Source organism: Nelumbo nucifera, chromosome 6 (genome assembly GCF_055504915.1).
Source record: "Nelumbo nucifera cultivar China Antique chromosome 6, China Antique-T2T, whole genome shotgun sequence".
In the NCBI taxonomy this organism is placed as follows: Eukaryota; Viridiplantae; Streptophyta; class Magnoliopsida; order Proteales; family Nelumbonaceae; genus Nelumbo; species Nelumbo nucifera.
Genome location: NC_142654.1, coordinates 68,257,864 through 68,284,969, shown reverse-complemented (window position 1 = coordinate 68,284,969; position 27,106 = coordinate 68,257,864). Strand labels below are relative to the sequence as shown.

General features: G+C 39.3%; 1 protein-coding gene across 9 annotated transcripts in view; it reads right to left on the bottom strand.

Moving 5' to 3' along the window:
• Window positions 1-2,989: 2,989 nt before the first annotated feature.
• Window positions 2,990-27,106, bottom strand: part of CLC-E (chloride channel E) — a 64,642-nt gene continuing 40,525 nt past the window's right edge. For 4 of the 9 annotated variants that reach the window (XM_010272353.3, XM_010272355.2, XM_088889783.1 and 1 more), the window contains 5 exons: window positions 21,126-21,326; window positions 20,260-20,726; window positions 10,796-11,341; window positions 3,695-3,909; window positions 2,990-3,613 (listed from right to left, as the gene is read on the bottom strand). In XM_010272353.3, coding sequence (XP_010270655.1) covers window positions 3,553-3,613; window positions 3,695-3,909; window positions 10,796-11,341; window positions 20,260-20,726; window positions 21,126-21,326 — 1,490 coding nt within the window. In that variant the 3' untranslated portion in view covers window positions 2,990-3,552. Of the gene's footprint in view, window positions 3,614-3,694; window positions 3,910-3,984; window positions 4,052-8,808; window positions 8,975-10,795; window positions 11,342-20,259; window positions 20,727-21,125; window positions 21,327-27,106 lie in introns of those variants that run through there. The other 5 variants (XM_010272354.3, XR_736865.3, XR_002023195.2 and 2 more) reach the window with 5 other exon arrangements.

The window sequence follows — 27,106 nt, the reverse complement described above, 5'->3', positions numbered from 1 at the left end:
CCACTGACCCAAAAATCAGTAGCCAAAGTGTTCCAGTTCCGAGTCAATTTTTAAAACATTAAGGATAGGGCTCAAAATGATAGTCGATTAAACTAGGAGCAGATTCTATTATTGGTGATAAATTTGATCTTCTGCCTACGCTGGACTAAAATCCATTCTAAACGTGCCATGTTCAATTTAGTAGGAAAAACTAAAAAGTATCTGATCCGGTGGGAGAAATACTTATGAGCCTCCTATTAATACATATGAATTGACTGATCTGCGCCCCAAGAAAACCTCGGGTACTAAATAAAGAACAATTTTTTCTCGGTTGATCAAATAATAATAGAGGCTCAGTTTGGAAGGATACAAATACAAATACAAATAAGTATAGACAAATACATACAAAGTACAAGGTTTTATATTTGTATTTGTTCTCCTTTCAGACTGAGCGGGACTTACAAAGCAATTTCAAGGGCGTATTCATGTCATGCTGCAAAACTATCCTCCTATGAATCCTATCAGAGAGGCCAACACCACAATTAGAATTTCGAAATCAAGGTACTAACCTACTAGAATTTAGAGAAAAAAAAAAGAATAGAAGCTTTATACAATGAAAAGTTCGTTTCATAAGTTGGGTATTTGCTAAATCTGCACTTTGCTACAGGCTTAATCAGTAAATTTGAGCAGTGATCAATCTGAGCAAACAAATTTGAGCCCAAAATAAGCAGAGAGAAATGCTTGAATTGTTCTGCAATGCCTCTCAAAGCTGTCTATTTAAGCAGTTCGGCAGCCCACCAGTTTCGTTCCTCTATGAGTGCTTAAACTTGATCTCAAACCCAGATTCATTAGAATCAAGGTTCAAAGTGAATCTAAACAAAGTAAGACCCTATTTGGCAAGTCTTCTTAAAAGATCTTTTGGGCTTTTAGAAGCCCGGTAGACTAAAAATGGTGTTTTTTTTGTTTGACTACTGAAAGCCTAATAGATCAAAAGACAGATGCCAAAAAAAGATCCTAAAAAGGCCAAAATGGTCTAGATTTGAGAAGCTCCGAGCCAAGCTTTTCAATTCAGGCTTCTCAGCTTCCCGACATTTTGACAAAAATTTGACTTCGTTTGAGATTGGCTTCAGTCAGTGCAAGACCCGTTCGAACAGCCTTTACAGCGTTGCATCGGGAACATCTTCGTACTTCTATGCTTTATTTCATGGGGAGATATTCCCAAGCAAGGCTATGATGGTTGTTTGAACGGGCTTAGCACTGACTGAAGCCAATCTCGAACGAAGTTGAATTTTTGTCAAAATGTCAGGAAGCTGAGAAGTCCGAATTGAAAAGGTTGGCTCGGAGATTCTCAGATCTAGACCATTTTGGTCTTTTTAGGATCTTTTTTTTTGGCATCTGTCTTTTGATCTATTAGGCTTTCAGTAGTCAAACAAAAAAAAAGACCATTTTTAATCTATCGGGTTTCTAAAAGCCCAAAAGATCTTTTAAGAAGACTTGCCAAATAGCCCTTACTTTGTTTAGATTCACTTTGAACAGGGGGTGGACACTCTAGCAAAACAGGGGGCAAATAGATTTACCTTGTACTGGACAGAACCGTAAATGCTTTGTAGTGTTTGCAGATTGGGTTAATGCTTTCTGCAACCTATATCCATTGTATTTCAATATTTCTCCGTTATTAATAAAAAAAAAAATCTTCCTAAAAAGACTTGTCAAACGCCACCTAAATCTATGATGCTGGAAAGAACTTTGACCAATCACCCCCCCTCCCCGGGGTGAATACCAACACGTTGATTTAAGTTTTTAATATATCAAGTTTCTTAAAAATAAAATAAATCAAACTTGAATTGGAAGAAAGAATTGATAAAACGGCTTAAAAGTAAAGACTTGAAGAATGTCATTTTAATACATTGTTGTACTTAGTAATAAGACTGGCTCTTTCATTGGGTGCTGCATCTGTGTGTGTATATATAACTTTTAGCAGCGCTAATCAATAGAATAATTCAAATTCCAAATAGGCAGGTATGTATTATTTTGCAATAGTTGATATTATGGTTTGCAAAAGGCTGGCCCAGAATTTCAGGGCCTACAATGCCATTTAACCACAATGAAATATTTAGGCTCAGTTTGGAAAGAGTACAAATACAAATATGTACTGTACAAATACATACAAAATAAACAAAACACAAGTTTTTACACTCTACATATTTGTATTTATACTCCTTCCAAACTAAACCTTGGGGATAAAGTAGTCGCATCAACATGCAAATTCAACGATCAAGAAGCTTGTCTCTAATTAATTGCTTCACTCATACAAACTGATAAGATACCTAGTTCAGCCAAAACTTTTGGACAAATATGGTCAGTGCAAAACCTTTTATACGGTATTTATAAATCTACTATTTGCGCTGTATATATTTCTATTTGTACTCTTCCCGAATGTAACCGAAGATACATGGAACAACTGTTTTGTCGGACTACTATTCCCATTTATATGATGTTTGAGCACATCATAACTCATAAAGCCACTTGGAAGGAATCAGCTTTATTTTTAAAATTTATTTGTGGTCCATTGTTCAACAACACGTTAGTGAATTTGTTTTCATCTCTCATGAGCAACAATAAAACTAGCAATCGTACTACAAACAAGAGACATAAGAATATAGCAGGATTTCCTGCAATGTCTATGCTCTCAGGCTCTGTTTTCTGTGCATCCGAACTGGATGCAATATTTACACCCAGTTTAGATTTGTATGTGCTTGACGGTGCAAGTTTTGTGACAGAAAAACTGAATGCAAAATTGCAGCACCTCTCTCCTACCTTCATTCTGTCTCATATAAAGTGGGGATGATATCATTTTACATCACATTTTACTCCCAAACAACCATCTTTCTACATTCATTTTTTCTCACCGGGTGGTGGCCAGTTGGGAAGAAAAAAAACATTCATTTTCTCATATAAAGTGGGGACCACATCATTTTCTAATTTCACAACTTTCAAACAAACGAAAACAGAAACAAGAAAAAATTTGCCTTTGTTTTTATCTTAATAAGATAAGTTGAAGAATCGTTCATGCAACTCTTGCAATGTCAATGGTGAGAAAACCTACAGATTAAGTTTTTGAAAAGGGTAGATAAACTTTTGAAGTCTGTGAATGTATCAATGTCATACAAGTCTGCTTCATCTATACAACAGAACATTCTCTCTTTCTTTCTCTGTTCACATTAAACATTCTCCATTCAGTGATTCAGTCCCTGTGAAATTTTGATAAAGCAATTTAGGGGTCCCATACCATCCGAGTTCAGAAACATCACCTATTGATTCTGTATTCTCAGAGAATTCTAACAATGTTGTGATGGTCTAAATCTGGCAAGGATGTCCTGATTTCACTGCTGTGGTACCAGATCTCATTTGAGTCTCCAGTTCAGACAAGCAGTGCACTCGAATGCTAAACTGCATCAAATGGAACACTCAACTTTGAAAGATCCTTGCAGATTGCCTCCAATCATATGTTATGATGTAAAGCCATTCTGTGAATTATCCTGGTTTAACCCAAAAAATTTGTCTATTTATGCATTATGTTCTATGCCTTTTTGGTATAGAGGACAAGCGGAGTGATTCTCTGGTTGCTACAGCTCTGGGTTAAAAAAGAAAAAAGTAATGAGTGGGGTACAATAAAAATACCTTGAATATCAACAGTAGTAGTTTGAAATGATACCTGCAAGCTATATGGATACATTCCCTATCTAAAAGACCGATTGGGTGTCCTCTGTGATCTTCAACTATTTCTGAGACAACTGGTAGTTGGCTTATACCATGTCTAGCCATGATCCTTTGTGCAGATACGAGATTCATGTCTGGTGTTACTGTCCATGGTACTGAACATTTTTCACAATTCGAGTGGCACATTTCAGAAACTTGAAGTTTCTGTACCTGCAAACAAAAAGTTAATAAGAAAACAGCTAAAGATACACACTCGCATAAAAGGCTGGAATTTATAGTTCAAACCTGCATTCAGAGTCAGCTCCTACACTTGGAACAATTAACTTGTCAACCATAGCCTCTCTCAAAGAACCTAATAATATATTCAGAAATTTGGATTTGTTCTGTTGATTGCAGTGTAAAGCATTTGGTAATAATATACGAGAGAAACCAAAGTGAAAGAAAGGAAGGAGAAGAGAGTATAGTAGAAGGATGAAAAGTTTGTACAAGAACAAGCAAAACAAGAGCATTAAATAGAAGAGACACCAACAGTAATTGAAGGAAAAAACTTCAATCCTCTCAAAATCCCTTGCCTTGACTTGTCATCTTTACACAACCTCATCTCTTAGTCTCTATCCATCTGTCACCTACTTGTTTTGATATATTTTACAGACAAATTAAAAAGAAATTTCTAAAAGAAGGTCAAATACAAGAAACATGATAAACAATGGTAGAGGTTTACTAAGAAAAAGGGGTTTTAGGAAGAGGAGAGGAGACATGATGGAAGTTGCAAGCCGAGCTTTGGTATAAATTTTACTGGATTTTTAGAGACTTGATGGGGGATTTATATAATTTGTGAATACATGGAGAAGGCAGAATTTGCTAGTCAAAATAGAGGCTTTGGGTGAAGAAAATTTTCATTTAACTAGCAAACATGAAAACAGACAAAAACAGACCAACTGAGACAAACTAAGCAAATACAAACCTAACAAAGCAACCAGCAAGACAAAGAGTCACCAGAAAAACATAAAACTAGAAAAAAAAAAAAAAAACGTAACCAACTTAAAACACAGAGGATCTAAGTTTGAAGAAGAAAGAAGCCACCCCAAGGTTTGGCCTAAAAATACATTTGGTTTCAAGTAGGGGTGGACATGAACCAAGCTTTTCACAAGCTATTCAAGCTTGGCTTGTGAAAAACTTGCAAAGATTATATTATATATAATATTTTTAATTTGTTATATGTATAATAATAAATAATTATTTATATGTATAAATTTTTATATTTATAATCTTTTATATGTACAGTTTTTTATTTTTTATATGAGGCTTGGATCATTGTCGAGGTCGAGCAAAGCTGAGCTTGAACATACAAGCTTTTGAGTTGAGCCGAATTTGAACTCGTGTTTCTAGCTTGAATTGAGCTTGAGCTCAAACTCGAGCCTCATGTTTTTCTTCCAAACTGAACTCAAATAGCTAGATATTCAGCTTAGCTCGACTTGAATTCATCCATAGTTCCATAAACCTCTCCTACAAGACTCATGAGCTGCAAGCTTTCTTTGTTCTCAACAGTGACAAAGTATCCTCAACAGGGTATTTTTCTATGAAGGGTTTCTCCCAAATCAAATAATGCAATGGGTATAGGTTGTCGTTTTCAAAAAATGTAAGGATATTTGAAGAAAAAAATTCATAAAAACATAGGTCCAGATAAGGAGAAATAAAAAAGGAACATTGACTCCTTATTTGACAAAACCTCCTTTTTTGTCCATATAAGGAAAAAGAAACGAATGCTCAACAAATGTATCCAGACAAACTTTTCTCCTCTCTAACTGGAAAGGTTGAAAAGTCCTTAAAAACTGTAGTACCTAATGGACCTTCTCCTAGGCTTCAATAATGATGCAGGGAAGGGAAAGGTATGCAGTTTGAAGTAGTCTTTGTATGGACTTAGTAGTCTCCTATAGATTGGTTTGACCACTTCAGCTTCAGAGGTGCATTGGTGAGAGTTGGGTTTCTCCAAGCACAATTAGACCAGACCTTATTTATTAATTGACCTAACTGTCTAGGTAGATGATATTGTTGTGACAAGGGGCCATTACTTGGTGTAATGGTTATATCAAAGGATCAAAATCTTGATACATATCGGGCCATATCAACTGATACGTATTGTATCGGGGCCTTCCTGATATGCCCCTACAGGGGGTGTTTCGGGTCAGCAAGTAGTTCAGGGGGTAGACTTGCCTTAAACTGGCCCCTCTGATCCAGATTTGAAAAAAAGATAAAAAAAAAACAAAGAAAACAGCACCGATACAGTATTGATACTTTGAACCTTGGTTATATCTTGGACTGGAAAGCATGAAACCGGTGGTTTGAGTCTGAGAGTGGTCACTTTGTGCCAAAATAATGCCAAAGGTTAGGACCGTATCCATTCTATCCCTCCCAAGAACACAGATAGCTGGGAGTTTGGGACCAACATTGGGTAATGGCCTTGTTTGTATGATATTGTTGTGACAGGAAATTACTTGGTTGAAATTGAAAAGATAAAATCCCTCCTCAATAATGAGTTTGAGGTTGAAGATATTGGAGAATTGAGATATTTTTGAGGGATTGAAGTAGCTCAATCTAGACATGACATATTTATTTCCTAGAGAAGTGCTTAAAAAGGAAATTAGGGGTTAAACTTAAACTTATGGATACACCTACTGATCCCAATCACAAGTTGTTAGCTATAGATAGTCATTGGTTAGAAGATTGTTATACTTGTGTATGTGACTTCACCAGACATTTCATATGTAGTGAGTGTGCTCGGGATGTTCATCTAGTTGCTGTAGAGAATATTTGAGCTTACTTTAAGGGTTATCCTAGTAGATATATTTTGCTTGGTGCACTATAGTACTTCCCAGAACCATCTCTCAATGGCTCAAATATTTTCCATACTTATCAAATTCTGCTTTTGCAGCTTCAAGGCTTTTGGTGATGGATAGTTCTGCTGCACAATAGGGGAGTTCTGCTCATCTATAGAAGTGGTAGCCACATAGACATCCCCCCCCAAGGTTTTCCCACCATTGTCAATCTTGAATTTACCTAGTTTCAGGTGTGGATGTAACTTTCAACATGTATTCTTAGGCCCCATTTGGTTCATGGGAATAGGGGTATAGAACCGGAATCGGAATCCCATTCCCATTCCTAGTGGAATGGGATTCCCCCATTCGAGGGATGGCCATTCCCTCCTCCTCCCTTGGGAATGAAATCCCATTCCTGGTGATTCCAATTCTCATTCCTGTCTGAACCAAACAGACTATGGGAATAGACCATTCTGTTTCTGATTCCAACTGCAAACCAAATGGAACCTTAGTGTATTTCGGTTTCTTGCAATATTCACACACACTACGTCCTTCTCTGTCTTCTATACTTCTTTCATTGGGCACACTTGAGGTTTTAGATCTCACACTTACATGAGCTGAATGGTCAATAAAAGAGGGCTGCAACATCACACATCTCCTACTTTTTTCACTAAGAACTAAGGAGTCTGTCTTGTAATATCATAGTTTGCATTCTGTCCCATCAGAAACTCAAATATACTATTTGTTCAGAGTCTTTCTGTATAAGGCAGCATCCTTGGTGTTTTTCCACTCCAAGTTCTCCAATTGATCTAACTCCTGCCAGTAGCACCATAATTTTCAAGGCACCAAGTTAAGGCTAGGCGACAGAGGGGCGCCTTGTCACCTAGTCACCTAGGTGGGCACCTAGGCATCACATAGGCGATGGATTTTTTTAAGTAAAAAACATGTATCCTAGGGTAGTTCCCTAGGTTCCATAATCATATTTCCTTAATAAATATCCATAATTTTCATAAGAAAAGTATGAACTTTATGAAGTATAGAAAATCAACATATTCATGAGAAGAAAAAGAAGAAAGAAAGGAAAATTCAAAAAATATAGGGGCTGAACCCCCTATTTCTTTTATAGAAAAAGAAGAAGAAGAAGAAATTAGTATAAACACACAAAATTAGTAAAGAAAAAGAAGAAAATGTGTTGATTGGACAACATTTTAAGTTCTTCCTTACTTGTTGGTTCAGGTTTTGAAGTCTTTGAGGGTTCAATACAGCATTTAGAAATGTTTGTGTTGATTAAACCCTAACAAATAAGAAAATAATAAAAAGAAATTAGTATATAAACACAAAATGAATATTTTAGTTTAAAAATGTATATTTCATAATTATAACCTAAAAAAATTAAGAATATAAAAGTTTTTTATAACACACTATAGAAAACTGCTTGGTGATTAGGCGAGGCGAGCCTCCAAGGGTGCCTTGTTGCCTTGACAACTATGAGTAGCACTTCAACATAGAGAAATAAAATGCAGAAGCTTCTCCCTCTGCTTCAGATTGTTGATTTTTCCTTTTATTTGGTAAGCTCTAGGCACCTTCATGCCTTTGGAGTAGGTTTCAACCACACTTTCCCATATTTAATTTGCTGTTTTCATTCACATGAAGTTGTGGCTGATATGTGGCTTCATTGAATTCACAAGCCATGAGATGACCAAATAATTTTCTTGCATCCACTTAGAATGTCAAAAATCAGATTTCTTTGGTTTGGGAAGATCTCCAGTAACATACCCTAACTTTCCCCTACCAACAAGATAAATACAAATGGATTGGAATTGCTCTAAGTAGTTGTTCCTGCCAACTTTACAGTGGTAATCGAGCCCAAGGTCTGATCAATTGATCCCTCTGAAAGCATTCTGGCATTCAAGACTTGCTTTAAATCTGTCCTTAAACACCTGAACCAAAGCTGGGAAAAGGCAAACATATGGTGCTGCAAGGTATGATCAATTGATCCCTCTGAAATCATTTTGGCATCTAAGACTTGCTTTAAATCTGTCCCCAATGACTCCAGGTCTGGGTAAGTAATAACACCTTTTCTGAACCAAAAAGAATATTACTTAACAACAGGCAGGTCTGCAGAGGTAAAAAAAAAAAAAAACACCTGAACCAATGCTGGAAAAAGGCAAAAAAAATGGTGCCACAGCCAATAGACACTCTTGGAAAACAAAACGGATTGCTTCTGTTCCCTCCTTAGACTCTAACAGGTCAAACCAAGTCTAAATGGGGCAATCAAACACAAGAAACCAACCTCCATTATCCACGACCAGAAAATCTCTGGTTTTCTTTGGTTCTGGGAAGAAATCTCTTGAGCTCTCTAGGCTTCAAAGCTGGGACTGAAACATCTCCAAAATCCTTCTTCCAACCAGGCAATCCAAACTATACTTGAACAGCAACTCACAGATCCATAGACCCTGCTGATAGAGCAATGTATGGGTTATGCACTAGAGAAAGAGGAGAAAATTCTACTCTGATACCAACTTTTAAAGTCTGTTCATTTTGTTTGGTAAATCTGGTCAGATTAGAATTTCAAAGAATAAAAGAGAAAGAAAACTGGAAAAAAACATTGTAAGAAGACAGAATAACAGAGGAAGAATGAGGGAAAAAGGAGAGAATGTGAGGAGAATCTGTCTAGAGCAGTATGAACAGCCCTATTCTTTATATTTATATGGTGTGTAGAATTACAAGAATGCCCTGCCGCCTACTAGAGTATATACAACTTAAACATAAGAATCAGAAACATAAACTATGACATGTCAGCATATGAAATAGGAACAAAAAAATAAACTTCTCCACACCCTCATTGCTGTTTTCTTTGCTGTTTTTACTATTTTTTATGCTTTATTATGTTTCCAATGCCTAGGGAGGGTTACTTGTCATTTTACACAATTTGTACTAAATATAAATAGAGAAGTTAAGTATATGCATCCCAAGACAATTGTTTCCTCCTAACTGACTTTAAGTACATGCCAAGTCATCATAAGCTATATCTTTTTGGTCCTAATACATATTGAACCCATCCAATCTACTGTCATCAGGTGGTAAAATATATGTGTAAAAAAATTCCAGAATTTTCAATCTTGTTCCAATTGCTATTAGAACAAATTCCTGTGTACCCAGAACTTTGCTACGGATCAGGTGTAAGGTGACTGACCTGGCATGAGTTAACCCTTGAAACCCTATAATCTTAACTCCCAAACTGGATTTTATTCCTCAGAAAATATACATACACACCAAAAAAGGGAAAAAATCACTGTGTACTTCCATATTCGGCCTTCTACCACATAGTGAAGTTTTTCCAAACCCATGGAATGCCTAATGTACAGCATTTTGACATCAGCACCTATGCTGTGTGTAGATCAGAACAAAAGAGAAGATCCAGATGGATCTATTACCAAGTCGAAAACACGATTAAGGTTTTGAAGTAGAAGAAAAGAAGAATGAAGAGAATCTTTGGAAAGAGAGTCAATCTACAAAGGTGCTCTGTCACTTGTTTTGTTAAATAAAGTAATAAGAGTGACAAATTACAATGGTGCACATATAGATACAATACAACCAGACAGCCATGATATCATAGGACAACCTTCATCACTCAACATACATAAAAAGGGGTATGGGGGGAATCCTGTAAAACCAAGGGCAAGAGTTTTCTCTTTGCTTCTGTACATGCCATATTCTTACTATTGACTAACTTTAATAAAGACACTTCTATTCGAGTAGCCTGTGTCTTTTGTGCAAGAAGGGTGAAGAGGATGTTTATCATTTCTTTCCTCATTGTAAGGTGGCTGAGTTCATTTTGGCTTATTTCTTCACCATTTTCATCCATTACATTCATTATAGCTACATGAGATTTTCCCTTTTTCCTGGTGAAAAGAAAGTCAAGATTTTACTGTAGTTCCATTTGCACTTGTTGGACCATTTGGAAAGGGAGGAAATAGGCATATGTTTGAAGATAAATATGTTCATTTTTCTTTTGGTGTCAGAATCACTTTTGGTGCATCCTGAATTTAAAATCTTAGCAGAGAGGCTCCATAGTCCATTATATTCCATCATGTTTTCTGTTTTCCCTAGATTAGTTATGAATTATGATCTGGTTGTTTCATTTTTCTTTTCCAAATATATTTTGGTCAACTAGGTCAAAATCACCAAGTTTTAAGTTGCTTAATACCAAAGTGAAAACAGAAGAATAGTTTTTGAGTTTATTTTCAGTCTCTAGATATTAGATACAGGGTGTTTACCTCAGATTGTGCACTTCCATCTTTAACTAATTTGCTGAACTCTTGAATTTGGTCAAGTGTCAAGAAACCTATTAGCAAGTTGTCATTATCAACTATCACTGCACAAGACTGTTTCTCTGCAAGCATGAGAGCCACTGCCTCTGTTAACAAGGTATTCATCAGGACAGTCACAAATCTTGTTCGCATGGCTTGTGACACAGAGATCCTTTCCTCCAAGTCCTTGAATTCAGTAGAGGAATCGTCTACACAGAGTGAACTCTCAAGTTCACACAGCTCAGTTGCATGAGTTACTCCTGTTGCAAGGACACTACTTGAAGATAACCCGCTTAAGTTAGAGGGTGATCTCACACTGCAATTTCCTTTAACAGAGAACATTTTATCTCCAATATCCCTTTTCCTTGTCTTTCCAGATGTAATCCATGAAGACAACCCAACAGCTCCTAGGAGGGGTAGAACTATACGATAGTCCTGTGTCAGTTCAAACAGAAGCAGGACTGCAGTAAGAGGTACCTGACAGACTCCTGCAAGAGTAGCAGCCATACCCACCTGCATATAGAAGTTTTATTAAAAGTAAATCATATTGCAATAAAGTTATAAAGATACCCATGCATCCTATAAATTTACAGTTAAAGTTGTAGAGAATCTAGAGATTTTTTTTCCTATTTTATTGGTGGGGGTTGAATGACAAGATGCTGGTGCAGACTGACTACCCAAAAGGCCACTAGTCTATAATAGTTCTTTATTATGCAACGTGTTTTTTTATTATGCAATCAGTGGGTAATTATTATTGTTATCAAGGGGAGGTGTTCCAAGTGCAATATAAGGTTGTGTTATCTTCAATCTAGCATTGCTGGTATGGGAGACTAGGAATTTTGGGTGTGAACTACTACAGCCGATTGCTGCACATGTGGTGATCATTCCATCATCTTGAGGTATGTTTAGACTTTGTTTTGGGTCTGAAATGCACTAGCCCAAATCCCATGTTTGATCCCTATAGGAAAAGTTGTTTCCCCTTGGTGAAAGTTTTCAGCTGTAGAGACAGTGAAATCTAGCCGTAGGGCTATTTTTGTACTTTTACTTTTCTTTGCTGTATATCTATTCTTTGTATTATCTCTCTCCTGTACATTAAGGGCAAATCTGTCCTTTTACAAATTCATATAAATATATCTTTTAGGGTGTCGACTGACACAGTGTGTCACACCCACCATTCGGCTATTCTCTCTCTGTCTGTCTCTCTCTTTCTCTGACTTTCGAACTGACTCTGACATGGTATCAGAGCAGGTCATGACCTGAACTTCACTCAACACCTCGGCTACTACTGATTCAAGAACTCCATAACAGTATTTGGAAGTTCTTGAGTATCTTCTTTTGTTCTCTTCTTGGATCGGCTACAGATCTGAACTCTACAGATCTGTTTTCTGGACTGTTGTGCCACTGGGTTCAATCTTTTTTTATATCTCCCTATAGAGACATCGGATCAGCCTGAAATTTTAGATCTGGTGTCACCCAGAGCAGATCTATTGAACCTCTTTGGTTTAGTTTGGATCGGTTTCGTCTTTGAGGGGTTTTGATCCACTTTTCAGTTCAGCAGAACTCTACAGTTGCCTTTTTTGGACATCAGCCGAAAGGTATTCTTCTTTTCTTCTCTAGTTCGAATTTCTTTTGGTTTCTGGAAGTGTGTGTTGTTGCTCTTTGTCATTTGATGGCATTAGAAAGGATGGATGTTCTTCCTATTAAGTTCAACGGTATGAACTACGCACTATGGAAGTTCAATTTTCAGTTCCATGTCGAAGCTAAGGGTCTTTGGGGGTACTTAGATGAATCTGTGTCTAAACCTAATGACTCTGACATCAAGAGACTTAATCAGTGGAAGATCGACAATGCATAAATTATGTCATGGATTCTAGGCTCAGTCGAAACTGATATTGCTATCCCTATGAGAGGGTACAGAACAGCCTATGAGATGTTTCAATACCTTGAGAAAGTTTATCAGTAGTCAAATACCTCTAGACAATATCAGATAGAGTTTGACATTTTTCTTACTATCAGGGAGATAGAAAGGTCCAGGAGTACCATGCCAGGTTCATTAACTTTTGGACACAATATGAGTTAGTTCACATGGGAGATGATCCTTCAGACTGTTGTGTTTGTTAGACAGTTTTGTATGCCCTTAGCTTCAATCAGAATGATGTACTTTATGAGTTTATTGTAAATGAATAAAAGTGCATATTTGATTCATGTTCCCTTGGTATGTTTTCTGTGTAATACCCTTAAACTGGACATTTAATGAGACTCGTGTTAGTTTAGAATGTTCACAGCCAGTGGGTCGATCTGGGGAGATCTATCTTGACAAGGCTGACACTATGGTGCCACCAAGTCGGTTGGGGTGGCCTGTCTCAGCTACCAGGGTGAGACCCTAGGCACATACAGTGTAGGATTAATTGAATCTTTGAACTGGACCAGATTTTCAGTATTGCCCTGGACCTTGGAGATTGATGGGCAAAACTGGAAAGTTACACCCGACCCCTAGACTCGATTATGATACTACACTAGGTGTCGGATTGGGCTGTCTTTGATATACCAATCAGTGAGATCCTTAGCGGGGGTCAAAACCTGGGTATGTTGGGACTATCCGAGAATTCATCTGAGTGGGTGATCATAGTGACGGGATCAGCCCCTTTGTCGGACAAAGGTAATGATCGGGGATGCACTCTCACTGATGGAAACCAAGACTGCCAGCAGCCGATTTCAACCGTTGAGATTTGTTTTGCAAAGTATATTTTATATGAGATATAAAAGTATATATATATATATATTATGGTTTCTAAAATGTTTGCAAGAAGGTTTTAATTCCCGGGATCCATATAAGTAGAGAGTGCAACACTGTTCCTTGCAGCCGAGGGAGAGGTCCTCTCTTGTCGGGCTGTGTATGATCATTATGGGCTGAGAGGTCAAGTGTAAGACCATTGAGGATAATACCTGATGGGCTAATCTTGCATCTGCCCATAGTCCCTGGGTGTTACAAGGTGGCTTGGCCCAGGGACCACTTAGGGTAAGTGTTGGGCCCATAGAGCCCATTTGATGGGTTTCAGGGGGTGCACTGTCCATAACAATGTATTCGGCCAGGCATTGTAACAAAGGCTGGGCCGAACCCATGTGGCTGATGTGTAGATCAATGCTTGGGTCCCACGCCATACAAGGAAGCCCAACTGGGCAGCAGTTAGGAAGGTTAAGTGAGCACATGAGCTTAATGGGCCTAAAGCCCATTTCGAACTGGGCTATTTATTTAGTTAATTAAAGGGGCGAATTCTGAGATAGAATTAGCAGATAGGATAGGGTCACACTCAGAGAGTCCAGATCTGAATGTGATTCAGATCTAGAAACCTCCTAATTGGATTAGGAGAAAGCTAATCTAATCTGCAGATAAGATATGGGTTTATCCCTATCACCTAAAAGGGGTCTTATCCAAATATGATTTGGATAAGCAGCTCCTAATTGGATTAGGAGCTAATCTTTTTAGGTTAACAAAAGGAGGGGGCGGCAGCCTTGAGTAGACACACAACATCAGTCTTTCTTTAGTGCTGAAATCACAAGAAGAGAGACCTCTGCACCTTGCGAATACTCTCTTGCCGCCCTGTTTGCCAGTTCGATCTCCAGTTGTGGGAGAAGTCAAGATTGGATCTTGACATCAGTTCTTTGAGAAATGATTGAAAGGAAGCTGTGCTCACGTACCATCCTGCTGATTCTTGCGAAGGACAAAGTTCTTGGAAAAGAACACTGCTGATTCTGCTCCATCCTGCACTACGCCATCTTCAGTGGGAGCAGTTTTTGGATCCTTCCTTGGGCGTGAACACCTCCATTGGGAGATACTACTTCTCCGTATCAGGTATAATTCTCTCCTACTCCTTTTGGTTCAGATCTGGTTCAGTTTAAGGTTCAAGAATGATCCTTGAAAATATGATTTTCTAAATAGGGAATGTGATTCCCAGTTGAAGGGAGAGAAAAATTTTTGAAATTCGCCCCTTATTCCGCAATCTTTAGGCGTCCATGGGATGGATCTCTCATCCCTTCAGTGTTAAATACATGAAGGAACACTTCAACAAGAGAAAAATTATGCATTTCCTAATGCACCTAAGGCCAGAATTTGAAGTCATCCGTTCTAATATCCTAAGCCAAGGAACACTTCCTGACTTAAATACTATTCTTGGGGAGATTTTGAGGGCAGAAACTAGATTGACTACACAAACTGCACTGGATGGAAGGAAGGATTCCAACATTGATGCTGTCTTCTTGGCAACTAAACCAAAGGGGAAGAAGGATTTTTCTAAGATACAGTGTTATGAATGCAAGGAGTATGGGCATGTTGTCTCCCATTGTAAGAAGAAAAACACATGCACCTATTGCAAGCAGGTCGGCCACATCATCACTGAATGTCCTACCCGGCCGCAGAAAGGTAGTGGTCCAAATCAGAAGAAAGGGAACTACAAGGCCTATTAGATTGTTGTAGATGGTTCAGATGCCTCCTCCTCTATCACTTCTGTAGCTGGACAAAATGACACCTCCAGCGGTATGTTTGAAGAAAGGATTCGACAGCTCATGTCCTCGGTCATCTCCTCAGCGTTTTCTGTTATCGGTTTGTCTGGTAAATCACCGACCTATTGCCCTTCACCAAACCACCTCTGGTATATAGACTCGGGAGCCTCTAACCACATGACAGGGGCTACTCTTGGCCAGTATCCCAAACCCCATCTTCCCAATAGACATATTATTACTGTAAACGGTGAGAAACTTGACATACTTGGTTGTGATGATTTGTACTTATCTACCTCTAAATCATCTTTGTTTCATTTATCCAAAACTCTATTTATACCTAAACTCACCACCAATTTGATTTCTGTTGGCCAACTTGTAGAGGAAGGTAATAATGTCTCACTTACTTCTGATGGTTGCTTGATACAAGACTGGCAAACTGGGGAGGTGAAGGGGAAGAGGCGTAGATTGGGAAGACTCTTTGCCTTGGAGTTTCAGAAGAATAAGGCTGATTCTGCTTCTACTTCTTGTTTGCTTTCTACTACTTCTAGTTTTGAATCTTTTAATTGTAATAATGATTGGAATTTGTGGCATATATACCTTGGCCATCCTTTTTCTAAGAAACTTGTTCAGTTATTTGCTTCTGGTAGTTTACCTATTTCTGCTATTTCTTTTAAGAATGTGAATAAAGATTGCATTACTCGTGGTTTATGTAAGAGCCATTTTACCCTTTCCTTCTTATTCCGAGCATGCAACCGTTCCCTTTCATTTAATACATAGTGATGTCTGGTCGTCTCCAGTTGTTTCACGGCTGGGATATAAGTATTTTGTAAACTTCATTGATGACTGCACTCGTTTTACTTGGGCTTATTTTCTTCGAAAGAAATCTGAAGTGTACACTATTTTTAAACACTATCACGCTTATATAATTACTCAATTTGATGCTCGAGTCTATGTGCTAAGATCGGATTCAAGGGAAGAGTATATTGATGGGGATTTTTAGAACTACTTGAAACATGGAATTCAACCCCAAAAATCTTGTTAGGGCACCCCACAACAAAACGGGGTAGCATAAAGGAAGAATGGGCACATCTTGAGTGTAGTCTATTCTGTGAAACTGAAATCTAATGGGAGCCTAGACAGATATAAAGCTAGACTTGTTGCACAGGGATACAAACAAGAATATGGGATAGACTATGAGGAGACCTTTGCTCTTGTAGCTAAAATGACTACTGTACGTCTTCTGATGGCCATATCTGCAGCCCAGTGTATTAAAAGGAGTGGGAGGCATACGCCTATAGACGCGCCTCCAGGCGAGGCGTTCCTAAAACGCCCTGAGGCATATGCCAGAGGCGCTGACACCTCTCCTCTTGCGCTTTTTTCATGAGGCGTGCTGGAGGTGTACGCCTCATGCACATCTGATATACAAAGACAGAAAAAAAAGAAAAAAGAAAAAAAAAAGGAAAGGAAAGGAAAAGAAAGGGAAGGGAAAGAAAAAGAAAGGAAAGGGAAGGGAAGAAAAGATAAGGGGAAAGAAAATGGTTTGCCCCTTTCCCCTTGGCTGAGGGGGCTTTGCCCCCCAGACCCCCCGCCCCCTTTTTGGTGCAGCCCAATTTGTTTTCTTTTGAGTTAGGGGGGTCTTGCTCCGCTTCGGCGAGCGAGTGAAGCAAACTCACCTCCGCTTCGACAAGACCCCCCGTTTGAACTAATGTTATGCATCTTTATTCTTCTTAATATAAAAGACTTTTATTAAAAATAAAGAAAAAATGAGATCCCCCCTTCCTCTTCATCCTCCTCCTAACCCCCTCCTCTTAAGGAGGCTTACGCCTCTTGCGTTCTGAACTTCGCCTCATGCCACTAGGTAGTGGAATGCCTCGCGTCATGCCTCCGCGTTTTAAAACATTGCTGCAGCCAAACAGTGGGCAATCCATCAGATGGATGTCAAGAATGCTTTTCTTCATGGGGAGTTAAAAGAGATAGTCTATATGAAGCCCCCTCCAGGATACTATATAGATCTGCAACTTGTTTGTCGTCTGAAGAAGTCACTCTATGGCCTAAAGCAAGCCCCTAGGGCATGGTTTGAAAAGTTCAGATCCGTCATCACTGATGCTGGCTTTACCTAGAGTCCTTCCGATTATTCCTTATTCATCTTAAGGAGGAAGCAGGGAGTAACAATGTCACTCCTCTATGTTGATGATATACTCATTACAGGGAATGATACAGAAGGAATTTCTAGGCTACAATAGTTACTCAGTGAATCCTTCAAGATGAAGGACTTGGGGCCTTTGACATATTTCTTGGGCCTTGAAGTGAGCAGAAATTCTCGAGGGTACTTTGTTAATCAACAAAAGTATGCGATTGACCTGGTTAAACTGGAAAATCTTAGTGACTCTAAGATTATGGCCACTAGAAATGAACCTGAAACTCAACAAAGATGATGGGTCTCCCCTTGAAGACCCTACCTTTTATCGTCAGCTAGTGGGAAGTTTAATCTATCTCACCATGACTCGGCCAAACATATCTTATGCAGTTCAGATAGTAAGTTTGTTTGTTTCTTCTCCGAGACAACCACATTTATCTGCAGTTCATCGGATTATAAGATATGTGCGAGGCGCACTGTCACATGGGATATTCTTCTCCTCATCATCTCCCATTCATCTTATGGCCTATGCAAATGCTGATTGGGTCGGATGCCCTGACACCCGACGGTCCACTACTGGCTGGTGTGTCTTCCTAGGCAACTTCCTTATCTCCTGAAAGTGTAAGAAACAAGCTATTGTGCCCAAATCTTCCACTGAAGCTGAATACAGGGCCATGTCTTCCGTTTGTAGTGAGATCATATGGCTTCAGGCTCTTCTATTTGAAATACTAAATGAGCCATCATTGTCTGTTCCTCTTTATGCAGACAATACCAGTGCAATAAAAATTGCATCCAACCCCGTCTTCCATGAGCGCACCAAACACAGAAGTTGATTGCCACTTCATTCATGATCTCCTTCTTGAGGGTACCATATCTCTTCCTCATGTCTCTTCCGAGCTTCAACTAGCAGACTTGTTGACTAAAGCAATGACACGAGCTCGACATCTATTTCTCATGGACAAACTAATGCTTATTCCTAGGCATCAATTTGAGGGGGAGTGTAGAGACGGTGAAATCTAGTTGTAGGGCTATTTTTGTACTTTTACTTTTCTTTGTTGCATATCTAGGGCCCGTTTGGCAAGTCTTTTTGAGAAGATCTTCTCGTAGCTCTGACAGTCAATAGACGCATTGAGCTTTTGACATAAGATTTGGGCAGCCTGAAAACCGTTTGGCAGATGCGCATCTTCCGTGCGTCGTTTCGGGTCTTTCCGCACGAGATTAAAATGCGGAAGACGCGGGAAGCTTCATTTGGAGCTTCCTGAAATCAGCCCAAAATGGGCTTCCCGCGTCTTTTCGGTGCCCCGTCTTTTGGCGGCGAGATCTTCCGCGTGCCAAATGGGAATAGACCGATTTTCGGTCTTCCCAGCTTATAAGCAGCCGAAAGATCGCGCAGAAAGAAGCGCCAAACGGGGCCCTATTCTTTGTATTATCTCTCTCCTGTACATTAAGGGCAGATCTGTCCTTTTACAACTTAATATAAATATATCTTTTAGGGTGTCGAATGATACAGTGTGTCAGACCCACCATTAAGCTATTCTCTCTCTATTTGTCTCTCTCTTTCTCTGACTTTCGAACTGACTCTAACATCAGCTTTGAGAAGTTTTCTTCATATCAAGTTTAAACTTGCCTGTGCTTTGAGCTGTAAATTTTTCATCATTCCACTGCAATATATTTTTCATTTTTGTGGCCAAAAAATGAGCTTTTAAATAGTATTGATAATAACCAAAAAACAAGAAACTTTATAGGGGTTAGGATACTCCCTATGGAATGATTTCCTTGGAGTAAAGACAATGGGGAAGAAGCCTTCTGAATGTTTGGATTCTACAGAATTTAAAGGAAGTAGAAAACTTACAAATGATGTGGTTGGTCTTACTTTGGGTAGTTTCACCATTAGGTATCACAAATGCAACTTCACTTCTTTGTTATTAGACCTGTTCATGGGTTGGGTAGCCCGATGGCTTGGCCCGGCCAATTATAACTTATAAGTTGGGCTTGGTCATAATTTTAGGCCTGCGGTCGGGCTCGGGCCTAAAGCACTAGGCCTGACTTTGTTTTCGGGCCAGGCTCAGGTTTTCTCAAAAAAGCCCAGCTCGAGCTCGAGCCTGAAATAAAATTATATATTAAATAATAAAAAATATATATACAATATTTTGTTTCTTTGTTCTTCTCTTTTTTTTCAAGTAATAGTGAGATGCTTATTATTTTTGAGTTTTGAAGGTTTTTAATATAAATAAAACATTTTTTTATTTTATAACAAAAGAAAAAAATTTTGTTTTCAAAATTCTGGCCACGCTCGGGCTTGGGCTCGGGCTTCGGGATTTATATGAGGGTCAGGCTCGGGCTCAAGACCTAGGCCCGATGGTCGGGCCGGGCTCGGGCTTGGGCCCGAATGTATTCTGTTGATACATAGACAAAGCCCGGCCCGGCCCGGCCCATGAACAGGTCTATTTGTTATCATAAATTGAACTACAGTAGCACAACATTCCATGAGCTTTTAAAAAGTGGAGATTTGAATTTTCTAATTTCATATTCAAGTAATGTTGCAAAATATAGAATCTAAACTAGCTCATAGAAAGGTACAGCACAGTGCAATATCCATTATACAACCACACAACAAACTGAATTATAACGTGTGAATTTAATGCATAAATTCAACAAAAAGAAATATCATAGATAGATGACAACAGGAAAGAATCAAAACTGAATAAGGTTTTCCGTCATTTATACAAATGTATTTCTCTAAAAGTAATACCATAGTTATTTTCTACCAACATAACTATGAAATGAATTATACCAGTCCATATGCTTGAGGTGATGCCACTTCCAAAATGGAGAGATGGAATGTAGGATCTAATTGGGAGACTGCAAAGCTTGCAAATTTCCCATATGCCATGCCTGTTGCTGCACCGATGAAGAGAGATGGAGCATAGTATCCTCCCACTAATCCAGAAGCACGGCATAAAGAAGTTGCTAAAATCTTGACACCAATTAACTGAAGCAATAAGTGTGCAGGTAAGCCTTTTACAAGTGGCCTTGATTCTAACAAAATGTCAACATTCTCAAAACCCCAATAAAGAATCTCGGGATATGCTAGAGCTATCAATCCAACAACTAATCCACCAAATACAGGAAATACAGCTTTTGGTGCTCCTGTGGCTTTCTGGACATTGTCAACGGCTGTCAGTGCATAGGATGTGCTTCTAGATAAGGCCAATGAAACCAGCCCGCATAGGATACCCAGCAAAAGATACAGTGGAAGTTCTGAATATGTATCAAATCACATTAACATGACCAGAGACCATTTCAAATGAAAACTAGAAGTCCTATGCACTTTTAAAAGCTTCTATTCTGCAGTTAAAATGACTTGCATGAATTTCCTTTATACGAGGGGTGCATTAAGGACCTAACCTTTCTAAAAACTATAAAAGTTTGATCAAGTAATAAAAAAGAACAAATAAAAAAATTACATTAATGCAACAATCTTTTAAGCTTATAAGGCTTGATCAAATAGAGTTTGAGTCAGCTTGAAGTTGGATCCCATCCAGGTTTAATCCCCTTCCCTTCAGAAGGCCTCCCACTCCCCTAAGAAAAAGCCTAATTTCAAATCACCTTTGGAGATGGTGGCAAATGTAAACATAGAATATAGTATGGGTTACATACCACTTGGTGAACGAAAATCATATTCTGGGACCCTGAAGGCTGGTTCAGAACCAAGACCAGCTTCTGACACTACAGAAGCTATCACTGCACTGAGTATTACCATTGAAGTTGTATTTGTGAGTGATAAGGAAGAAATTTCTGGAGATGGCCACAACACTGATTCCACAGCGAAAAAGCATCCAGCAACAGCAGCATTGAAACCTACGGGAGTAGAAGGTAGGAAGTTTTATTAATTTATTAAAGAAATATGAGATTGAGAAGCAGGCTATATTAATCTGTTTATTTATTGTGACTTTGATTCTTTATTGGACCTTTAATATTAGTGGGATTTTGGGACTTATTTTTTATTTGTTTATTGCTGCCATCTAGAGAGGGGAATATCTTTAGTTTCTTGTTTATTTACAGCAGTTACTTTATAAGATATTGGAGCTACACAGCAGTTCATGAGTTGGAGTTACCTTCAAACATTATCTTGTCTTCTCTTTCTCCTTTCTTCTCTATTTTCTGCTTGAGTATTCTATCATTTTATTCTTCAAATCATTCAAATATACTGTTTATTGTTGCTGGTTTCAAGACAAGTCAACACAAAAATTACATAACATCAAGATAACGAATAACAATATAGGTTTCATGATGTACTGCCTGAGTATGTTAGCATGCCCAGTCTGTATTGTGAGAGTTTCTCAACTTTCAAAACATCATAGAAATTCTTATAATTCAATCAATATGTGGAAACCTTACCATGTTCCTTGTATTGGTGATTTTCATTATTTCTTGCTTTTTGCTGATGCTTTTTCTTGCTTCTCTTGAGTTTACTTGGTGCATTTCAGGGAAGAAATTCCAACTTTGGTCCAATAGTCTCATTAGATGATTTTACTAAATTTGGAGTTTGAGTCAGGATCTTCAAATCTGATAATGCTGTGATATTTTGAGAAGAATCTAGTTTCTTATCTTCCTAAGTATGGAGTTATGATTTCTAGTAGAGTGCGCTGCAGGGGCACTATTGTAATTTTACTTTTTATTATGTTGTCATCTTATTATAAATAGATAACTGGGTACCCCAAGACCAGATTTTTGCCTCCTCTCTTCCTCTCCTCTTCTTTTTATTTATATTTTATTGAATAATATGGTATCAGAGCAAGTTTATAGGCAGTAGAAGCATTCAAATCGAGCTCTCCTCACCTAGAACTTGCCTTTTTGGACTGTGAAGAGAACACCTCATCAGTCCGGTCAGAAAAAAAGTTTCTTTTCCTTTTTTCTTTTTTTTTCTCGGTCAAAGCACCAAGAAAAATAATATTTGGTGACAGCCAGATGCTGTGAAAGGTGTTTGGGTGTGTGCTGTCTCCTTTGTGCTGTAAAGGGTCATGTGATTCCCTTTTTGGCTGGTATATGTATCTCTTCAGTGCTGCATAGGTTGTGTGGATTCGTGATGACTAGGGCTTGAGTTTTTTGGGCTTTCTAGCCCAGTGTAGTTGATGTTACAGCAGTCCTCTTCAGTTCAGCTAGGTTTTTGTACCCCCTCTTTTGATCATGGGTGTTAGAAGTGGGGTGTCATCAGTTTCTTGCTTCAGCCTGTTTCTTTGTGCACTCTAGTGATTGTTATAATGGTCACGAATGATTCAGCTTCTTCTGGAGCTATATCCTCCCAGGCAACAGGTAGTGTTGGGACTGTTAGTATGAATTTTCCTATGCAAATCACCCCCTTGATGGTTTGAATCATCTAGAGTGGTCTAAGAGCATAAAACTCTATATTACAGCAAGGGGTAAAGCTGGCTATATTAATGGGAAGGTGAAAGAGCCTAAGAGTTGGATTGCTGAACATGAGAGTTGGGACTAGGAAAACAGTATGGTTATGTCCAGGCTTCTTGTAGCTATGGAACCGGATGTGAGGAAAAACATTATGTGGGTGGATACTGCTAATGAAATATGGAAATAGGCAAAATCAACTTATTCTGAACAAAGACATTATGCTAAGATTACTCGGTTATGTTAACTGTCAATAGTTTTATAATCATATGCCACAAGAGAAAGAAGAAGAAGAAGGAGAGAAAAAGAGTGTTCGGCCAGACTAGAAGAGAGAATCTGTAAAATCACTCTCCTAGCCAACCCACTTGAATTTTATTCATAAAACTTAGAGTTACAAGAAAGACTATTTTGTTCCTCATAGAAGATGGGACACATAACTTAAACCAGATACAATAGACCTTTCACTTTCAAGAAGATAAACCAGAATGACCAAAATACCCCTGACTCGAGCATTCTAACACTCCCCCTCAAGCTGGAGAGTATATATCATATTGTCCCAGCTTGTTACAAATGTAATCTATTCTTCCCCGAGACAATCCCTTTGTGAAGAGATCTGCCCACTGATTTCCTGAGCTCACATGAGATGTAGTTATTACCCCACTTATCACTTTTTCTCTCACAAAGTGACAATCCACCTCAATATGTTTGGTTCTTTCATGGAAGACGGGATTGGATGAGATGTGAACAACAACTTGGTTATCACAGTATAGTTTCATGGGTTTGTTAATTGAGAATCCCATCTCCTGTAGTAAGTTCTTTAGCCATACTAGTTCACATGTGGTATGGGCCATAGCCCTGCACTCTGCTTCTGCACTACTTCTTGCCACCACTGTTTGCTTCTTGCTCTTCCAAGTTACAAGATTGCCACCCAGGAAGGTACAATACCCTGTGGTTGATCTCCTGTCTGATATAGAGCCAACCCAGTTAGCATCTGTGTACCCTACTATTTCAAGAGTTCCTCCCTTTTGGTATAACAAACCATGACCTGGAGCACCCTTTAGGTACCTAGCAATTCTCAGAACAGCTTTCCAGTGAGGAACCCGGGGATGTTGCATAAACCGACTCACCACACTCACAGCAAATGATATATCTGGTCGGGTAATGGTCAGGTAGTTCAACTTTCTCATCAACCTTGTGTATCTTCCAGGATCATCAAACTCTTCACCTGCATCCACACTTAACTTGGCATTGAGTTCCATAGGAGTCTCTGCTGGTTTAGCACCTAACAACCCTGTTTCTTCAAGTAGATCAAGAACATATTTTCTCTGACATAGGTTGATCCCCTGTTTTGACCTCGCAACCTCTATTCCTAGGAAATATTTTAGCTTCCCCAGATCTTTCGTATTGAAGTGGTCCTGTAAGAATTTTTTTAGCCTGTCAATTCCATTGTTGTCACTTCCAGTTATGACAATATCATCCACATACACGACTAGCAAGATTTTCCCATCCTTTGAGTTATAGCTGAACACAGAATGATCAACCTGACACTGTTTCATCCCAAAGGCCTTCACCACTTCACTGAACCTGCCAAACCATGCACGTGGAGATTGTTTCTGTCCATAGATTGCCTTTTTGAGCCTGCACACCTTACCAGCCTCCCCCTAAGCAACAAACCCTGGTGGTTGCTCCATATACACCTCCTCAACAAGATCACCATGTAGGAAGGCATTTTTTATGTCAAGTTGTATGAGAGGCCAATCATACATAGCAGCTAATGAGATCAACACCCGAACTGAACCAATTTTAGCCACAGGAGAGAATGTCTCCATATAGTCCACACCATATAACTGAGAATAGCCCTTGGCCACTAACCTTGCCTTCAATCATTCCACACTGCCATTAGGACAATGCTTCACTGTATAGACCCATTTACACCCAACAGTGTGCTTACTAGGAGGAAGAGTGGTGAGTTCCCACGTGTGATTATGTTGTAGAGCAGAGAGTTCTTCCATGGCTTGCTGCCACCCTGGGGAGGCAAGGGCTTCCTGTACAGTTTTGGGAATGGGAACCGATGAGAGTAAAGATATAAACTTGCAATGAGAAGCAGAAAGGTGAGCAGTGGAAACATAGTCTGAAATGGGATGAGAAGTACAAGTACGTTTACCTTTCCGCAAAGCAATAGGGAGATGAAGATCTGAGGGAGAAGGAGCAGGAGCAGGATCTGTCGACAGGTGCGGAAGTGGAGGAGGGGCCGAAGCACTTCTGCGGGTATACACTTAAGTAATTGGCGGCCTCTCTATAGTAACAGGCATATGATGTGCATCTGCAGTAGGAATGGGAGCTACGGGAAGAGTGTCCACAACCGGTACAGGAAGAGGAACCACAGAGGGAGAAGAAGAGACCCTGGCATCTGAGAAAAATGGAACTGATTCAAAGAAGGTGACATCAGAGCACACAAACGATTTATGAAATTTTGGGTTATAACACTTATACCCTTTCTGAGTTCTTGAGTAGCCAAGAAAAATACACTTCGTAGCTCGAGCATCTAGCTTGTCTACTCCAGGCCCCAAGTGTTGAACAAAGCAAACACAACCAAAGACTCTTGGGGTGAGAGGAAATGGAGACAAAGTGGGAAACAACACAGAGAAAGGGGGTTGACTTCCAAGGATTGACATGGGCATTTGATTTATCAGAAAACATGATGTAAGAACAACATCACTTCAAAAGTGCTTTGGGACATTCATATTGATCATCAAGGACCAAGCAGTTTCAAGAAGATGTCTATTTTTCCGTTCAGCTACACCATTTTGTTGCGGGGTGTAAGCACAAGAAGTTTGATGAATTATCCCATGATGTTCTAGGTATTGCTGAAATGGTGAGGAGTTGTATTCTTTGGCATTACCAGAGCGAAGTATTTTCATAGGAACACCAAATTGAGTGCGTATTTCAGCATGAAATTTTTGAAAAATAGAGAACAATTCACTACGGTCTTTCATAAGATAGATCCATGTCATCATTGAAAAGTCATCAACAAAGATTAGAAAATACTTAACCCATTGTATGACACCACTTTAACTGGACCCCGTACATCAGAATGAACTAAGGCAAAAGAACTTGAGACATGACTATCAACTCTTGGACTAAATGAGACTCAATGATGTTTTCCCAACTGACATGACTCAATCTAATGATGAAAGATGACTCAAGGAAGGAACTAGTAGCTTCAAAGCCTTGAGAGAGGGATGACCAAGTCTGCAGTGCCACTGAAGAGGAGTAAGAGATGACTGAAAAGACACTGGGGGGCCACCACCATCAAGGTAATACAAACCACCTGCTTCATGCCCTCCACCAATCTTCCTCCCCGTCTTGAGATCCTGAAACACACAAGAAAAAGGAAAGAAGGTTACAGAACAATTAAGGGACTTGATTAATCTGCTAACAGACATAAGGTTAAAAGGGAACTTAGGAACATATAAAACAGATGCTAAAGACAAGGAGGAGAGATCAACATCACCAACACCACAAATAGGAGATGTAGAACCATTAGCAAGTGTAACTGTCTGAGATGTGGAGGAGCGAGAAAGGGAAGAAAATACATCAAGAGTCCCAGACATATGGTCCGAGGCTCCGGAATCAATGATCCAGGGTGAGGCTTTGGAAGCTAAGCAAGCCATACCTGAATGAGCAAGTGTAGCTGTGTTCTGCTGAGATGTTTGAAGGAACTGCTCATATACTGCCCGTGGTACACTCACCATTTCCTGCCCGGAAGCACAAGCGGGTGTGGAGGGGGTTGGGGCAGTTTGCTGGCTTTCAGTAATTGTGCTACTTTAGATGTAGCATGGTTAGTCCAAGTGTTGGGTGGATCACGCAAATCATAGCAGAAATTAACTGTGTGCCCCTCTAAGCCACAATGTGTACATTTTCTCTGAGCATTACTCCTTCATTTTCCACGGCCTCTCCCTGACTCTCGGCCTCCAGTCCGGCCACTAGCCCGGTTAAACATGTGTCCACTACGATTGCTTGGAGGGCCACTGCTGCCACCACCACTTCTACTTCCACGGCCACTCCCTTTAGTCACTACCAAACCAGATCTATCAAAGAAGGAAGAGTGTTCTACCGGCTCAATGGATGTCCTCTTAAGACGGGCAAAAACTTCTTAAGTGAGGGGAGAGGTGATCCCCCCAATATCTGTGCTCTGACAGGCTCAACTCAGCCTTCAAGCCCACAAGAAATCT